The 6,027-nt window shown below is 45.6% G+C and overlaps 1 protein-coding gene across 1 annotated transcript; it reads left to right on the forward strand.

Moving 5' to 3' along the window:
- Positions 1 to 325: 325 nt before the first annotated feature.
- On the forward strand, positions 326 to 4,944 carry LOC131679895 (uncharacterized). The gene is made up of 2 exons (XM_058960646.1): positions 326 to 4,873; positions 4,930 to 4,944. The coding sequence occupies exons 1-2, from the start codon at positions 326 to 328 to the stop codon at positions 4,942 to 4,944; spliced, it is 4,563 nt and encodes a 1,520-aa protein (XP_058816629.1).
- Positions 4,945 to 6,027: the final 1,083 nt, after the last annotated feature.

Genomic DNA, 6,027 nt, shown 5'->3' on the forward strand with positions numbered 1-6,027 from the left:
ACAGAGTCCCCCACGTGTTCGGTAGCCTTGAGAAATCGGCGCCGACATTTTGGTCCACTCGAACCGGATTGAGTGCAGTACAGTGTTTGGTGGTGGAAGTGGTGACTGGCTTAGGATGTCTCGTGAAGTTTGCTTCGGAACGGGCACAATGGAAAAATAAGTGACAATAAACGATTGAAGTAGAAAAGAAGTTAAGTGAGGTGGAAAAGAAGAAGAATCGAACAAGCATTGACGTGTTTGGAAAAGTGGTTCCAGAAGTTAAGTGAAGAGGCTGTTAAGATCAGCTCCGGTTACCAATGCCGGGTTTTAGGCGTTCCTCAGTGTCATGCCGCTGAAGCGAACACCCATCAAGCACCAAGAGTCCACGTCATCTGCAGGAAGCAATCCGCCTGCTGCAACACCGATTACCAGTAATTCACCTTCAACTAGCGTTAAGAAGATCAAGAAAGCGCAACGATTGATCATGGAACAGGTAGAAGCATTCGTCCACCAGCGTGGGCTGGCAAAAGGTAAGCTAACTAGAATTTTAAACATACTGCATGAAAACGATGAGCTGCCATCTTCTCAACTGCGAGTCTATGCAAAGAAGATAGACTCGGCGCACAAAGAATACCACGACATACAGGAGAAGATGCTTCCTCTAATTCCATCCTCAAGTAGAGAAGAGCATGATGCACATTTTTTGATATTTGATGAGCTCCACGATCAAGTACTAATGGCTTTGGAAGACCATATGGAGCGTTTAAGTGTTGCTCCAGTAGGTTCCAACCCAAACGTAGCTGCTCCGCTTCGGAACCCAGTGATGGTTCAGCAACCGTTGAAGGTACCGATTCCGACTTTCGACGGTAAGTACGAAAACTGGTCAAAGTTCAAAGTCGTGTTCAGAGACCTGGTAGATAACACAGCCGACCCTCCCGCCATTAAGCTTTACCACCTAGACAAGGCCCTGGTGGGCAGTGCCGCTGGAATTATTGATGCCAAGACGATCAACGATGGCAATTACAAGCATGCCTGGGAGATACTGCAGGAACGGTATGAGAACCTACGACACATGGTAGGAACTCATATCCATGGCCTCTTCAGTCTCAGAAAAATGGCAAATGAAAACGGTAAAGAGTTAAGAGCACTAGTGGACGAGTGCTCGAGGCATGTTGAAAACTTGAAATTCCTCAATCAAGAATTCACTGGCATATCGGAGCAGTTCGTTGTGCACCTGCTCTCCGAAGCCCTGGATAAGGAAACAAGAAGACGATGGGAGACTACCATCAAGCATGGAGAGCTTCCATCATACGATGCAACCATCAAGTTTCTGAAGGAGCAGTGTTTCATCTTGGAGAGATGTGAAACCTCCAATTCAAAGGAGAACCAACCAGCAAAGAAGTCTGTTAAGAGTACTGGTCAGCACTCACTGGTTACCACGTCCGCCAGCGAGTCAAAGTTCAAGTGCGAGTTCTGCGGTGATTCTCAGCACAAAGGGTTCAGGTGTCCCCAGTTCTTAGCCATGTCCGTTCCCCAGCGACTCGCGAAGGTGCGAGAAAGGAACGTTTGCTTCAACTGTCTTAGGAAGGGACATCGCGGATTAGACTGTCCTTCCAATCGAACGTGCGTTAAGTGTCAGCGTAAGCACCATAGCCTATTGCATGCGGACAGTCAGCCTTTTAAAGCAGCGGAAATTCCCGACGAAACGAAGTCATCCAGACCAGCAGCACAGGTTCAAGCACCGAAAGCGGATGAGCAACGGCCGTCTACTAGTACACAAGTGACGACTGCAGCTTGCTCAACAAACAAGGGACTAGTAGTTCCATCGGTCCTACTGCTAACCGCAGTCGTAAACGTGATGGACAGAAACAATCACCCACACCCCTGTCGTGTTTTATTGGATTCTGCTTCCCAGGTAAATCTGATTTCACAAGGCATGGCAGACCGTCTCGGTTTAGATGGATATCATACAAACGTTAGAATTGCTGGAGTTGATGGAATGCTGTCTCGTACTGACAAGGGTATCGAAGTGCAGATCCGATCCAGATACCTGGACTATCAGCTGAAGCTCAATTGCTTGATAACCAAAAGGGTGACATCAAATCTTCCAGTTTCAAATATAGACATCCGTTCATGGGAGATTCCAGCTGGAGTTCAACTGTCCGATCCATCATTCAATTCTACTGGCGGGATTGACATGCTAATCGGCAATCAATGGTTCTTGAAGTTACTTCTACCAGGGCGCATCATACTTTCCGAAGAGCTTCCTATCATAACTGAAACGAAGTTCGGTTGGGTGGTAGGTGGTACACATTGCAGCGAAGCCATTCAGGATAATGTCGTGTATTCACATTCGGTTACGATCGAGGAACTTTGCGACTCGATTCAGCGATTTTGGGAAGTAGAGAGCGTTCCCCAGCAATTCCAGTCAAGCACCGAAGAGGATGAATGTGAAAGGCACTTCATAGCAACACACCGAAGAGATGAAACAGGAAGATATGTGGTGCAATTGCCATTAAGAGATTCACTGGAGCAGCTCGGAGAATCCAGCTCGTTGGCGCTCCGACGATTCTTCGGGTTAGAGAAACGTTTTGCCCAACAACCAGAGTTAAAACGGCAATACGTAGACTTCATGCAGGAGTACGAATCCTTGGGTCACTGTAAGGAAGTATATGAGAAGAATGACGCACCAGGGATGAGAAAGTGGTACTTACCTCATCACGCAGTTTTACGACCTTCAAACACAACAACGAAGTGCCGCGTTGTTTTTGATGCGTCTGCTAAGATGTCTGGTTTATCATTGAATGAGATGATGAAGATTGGTCCAATCAGCCAAAGCGATTTGCTTGCTATAGTGCTCAGATTCCGGGAACATCGATTTGTTTTGACGGCTGACATTGCAAAAATGTACAGGCAGATTGTGGTTGCTGATTGTCACACCCCTCTACAAAGAATATTTTGGAGAAAGAATCCTTCTGATCCACTTCGAGTGTTAGAACTAACCACGGTTACCTATGGGACGGCTTCAGCACCTTTTCTGGCAACAAGGGCACTTCTTCAATTGGCAATTGATGAGAAGCACAAATATCCTCTAGCAGCTTCCATTGTCGAGAACAGCTGTTATGTGGACAACGCACTCTTTGGTTACGATAGCCTTCCGCAGGCGTTTGAAGCTCAAAGGCAGCTAATCAGCATGATGGAGGCCGGTGGCTTTCATCTTCATAAATGGTCGTCAAATATTCCAGAGCTGCTAGAATCGTTACCGAGAGAAGATCGTGAAGAGTTAGTAAGTTTAAGCGAATATGGAGCAAATGAAGTAATAAAAACCTTGGGTATTATGTGGAATCCAGATTCAGATGAATTAATGTTTGTATCGATGCCCACCACGAACGTAAAGCAGCCTACAAAGCGTCAGATTTTGTCGCTAGTCTCCCAGATGTTCGACCCTTTGGGACTAGTGGCTCCTGTCGTCGTTATTGGGAAAATGTTAATGCAATTGGTCTGGAAGGAGAAACTCGATTGGGACGAGCCAATTGTTGGTGATTTGGTCAAAGGTTGGACAGGTTTCTTACATGCACTGGAAGGGGTCAATCAACTTCGGATACCAAGAAGAGTGGTAAGCAGCAGTGCTGTGGCATTCGAAATGCATGGGTTTGCGGATGCCTCCGATGTGGCATACGGAGCTTGTGTATATATACGGTCGATATGCGAAGATGGATCTACAAGCATGAAAATTATTAGTGGAAAATCGAAAGTGGCTCCCATCGCACCGCTAAGTATACCAAGAAAGGAGTTGTTGGCAGCTCTTCTGCTGCATCGTCTGGTAGTGAAAATTCTTTCTGCTTTGAAAATGTCATTCAATGAAGTGATACTTTGGTCAGACAGTCAGGTAATATTGGCATGGCTTACTAAGCAACCCGAGCAGTTGGATTTATATGTTCGCAATCGAGTGAGAGAAATAACAGCAACTGGTACTAAGTTTGAGTGGAAATATATTCCAACAAAGGATAATCCCGCTGACATAGTGTCACGAGGGTTATCAGCTAGCAAGGTAGCGAATAGTGATTTGTGGTGGAATGGTCCAGCGGTTTTGAGAGATGCAATTTATCGAATGGAAATTCCCCCACCCTTGCCCATCGAAGAAATCCCAGAGTTAAGGCCAATCGTTTCGGTGAATATAGTTGCGAGGTACGATGAACTTCCAGTGTTCACTAAATTCGAGTCATTTAGAAAACTGCAACGCGTCTTAGCCTATGTGCTACGATTTCGCAACAACGTCAAGAAAAGGAAGGAAAATCGCACTTTAGGAAAACTACCAACAGTGATTGAGCTTCGTGAGGCTATGAAGACAACAATTCGGGTAGTGCAAAACCTGGAGTATAACAGCGAGATCCAGCGTGTTTTAACAGGTGAGCCCTGCAAATATATGCAAAATTTGTGTCCTTTATTGGACCATGAAGGTTTACTGCGAGTTGGTGACCGACTGCGCCATTCCAAGCTACCATTCGACGTAAAGCACCAGTGGATTTTGCCAGCTAATAATCCGGTGGTTCGAAGTCTAATCAAGGCATTGCATCAGGAGAACCTGCATGTAGGTCCGTCAGAACTGATGGCGATTCTTCGACAACAGTTTTGGATCCCTAAGTGTCGCAACACCATACGACTGATTACGAGAATCTGTGTTCGTTGTTTCAAGGTAAATCCAAAAACATTGAATCAATTTATGGGAGATCTACCTGGATGTCGCTTGGAAAAAGCTCCTGCATTTTTGAAGGTTGGTGTGGATTTCGCCGGGCCCATTATGATAAGGCAGGGCGTCCGTAAAGCAATTCCAGTGAAGGGCTACATTTGCGTTTTCATTTGCATGGTCACCAAGGGAATACATTTGGAGGCGGTAGAAAATCTCTCGACAGTTGCCTTTCTGGCAGCTTTGCAACGTTTCGTGTCTAGACGTGGAGTCCCTGAGGAAATTTATTCCGACAACGGAACAAATTTTGTGGGAGCAAAGAATGAGCTAAGGGAACTGTATGAAATGTTCAAGAAGCAAATGACAGAGCAGAAAATTTTTGAGTTTTGTCAGCCAAAACAGATTCAGTGGAAGACCATCCCACCAAATGCTCCGCATTTCGGCGGATTGTGGGAAGCGGGAGTAAAGAGTGTGAAAACCGTGTTAAGGAAAATTTGTAACCCAGCATCACTTACCATCGTTGAATTCAGTACGTTGCTTTGTCAGATCGAGGCCATATTGAATTCGAGGCCGTTGTTTGCACACTCGGATGATCCTCATGACCAGGAAGTCCTGACTCCGGGGCATCTAATGATTGACCGTCCGCTTACAGCGATTCCTGAGCCCACTTGCGAGGGCATACCGCAGAATAGATTGTCACGATGGCAATACATTCAGGTTCTTCGAGACCATTTCTGGAAGCGATGGTCAAGAGAATATTTAGTTGAGCTTCAAGGTCGAGAAAAATGGACGCGCAAACGTGTCAATGTGCGCCCTGGAATGATAGTGCTAATAAAGGAGGACAACTTACCTGCACAAGTATGGAAAATGGGAAAGGTAGAGCAGACGTATCCAGGCGAAGATGACTTAGTCCGTGTTGTGGACGTTCGCACACGGTCTGGAATTCTCACACGGCCCATTCACAAATTGGCACCATTGCCTATCTTGGAAAACCAGCCAGGGTAATCTTCTTTCTTCTTCTCTGGGCGGAGGATGTTCGAGCCCTTCTACTCAGCTCGAAGAAAATTTTTAAATGACAACTGAACGACCCCCCGATTGCTGCGATCAACATTTTTGTGGATCAACTGTGATATGTCAACAGAGAGTGATTGCGCGCGTTTTTTGCATTTCCGGAAGAGAGAGAGAGCGCACTTTGTGTTTCCGCTGACGACAAGGAAGCCATTTTGTGGGATTTGGTATATAAGGCGTAGACATAAATTAATCATTCTCATTCAAATTCAAGTCGTGCGATGGATAACAAGTGAACAATATTTTCAGTGAATAAGTGATTAAGATAAATAAGGTAGTGAATAATAGTTGAA

The sequence above is a fragment of the Topomyia yanbarensis genome, chromosome 2, assembly GCF_030247195.1.
Source record: "Topomyia yanbarensis strain Yona2022 chromosome 2, ASM3024719v1, whole genome shotgun sequence".
NCBI classification, from domain to species: Eukaryota; Metazoa; Arthropoda; class Insecta; order Diptera; family Culicidae; genus Topomyia; species Topomyia yanbarensis.

What these genes read in the sequence shown, in the direction of transcription:
- LOC131679895 (XM_058960646.1), top strand. Translation starts at nt 326, where the DNA reads ATGCCGCTGAAGCGAACACCCATCAAGCACCAAGAGTCCACGTCATCT.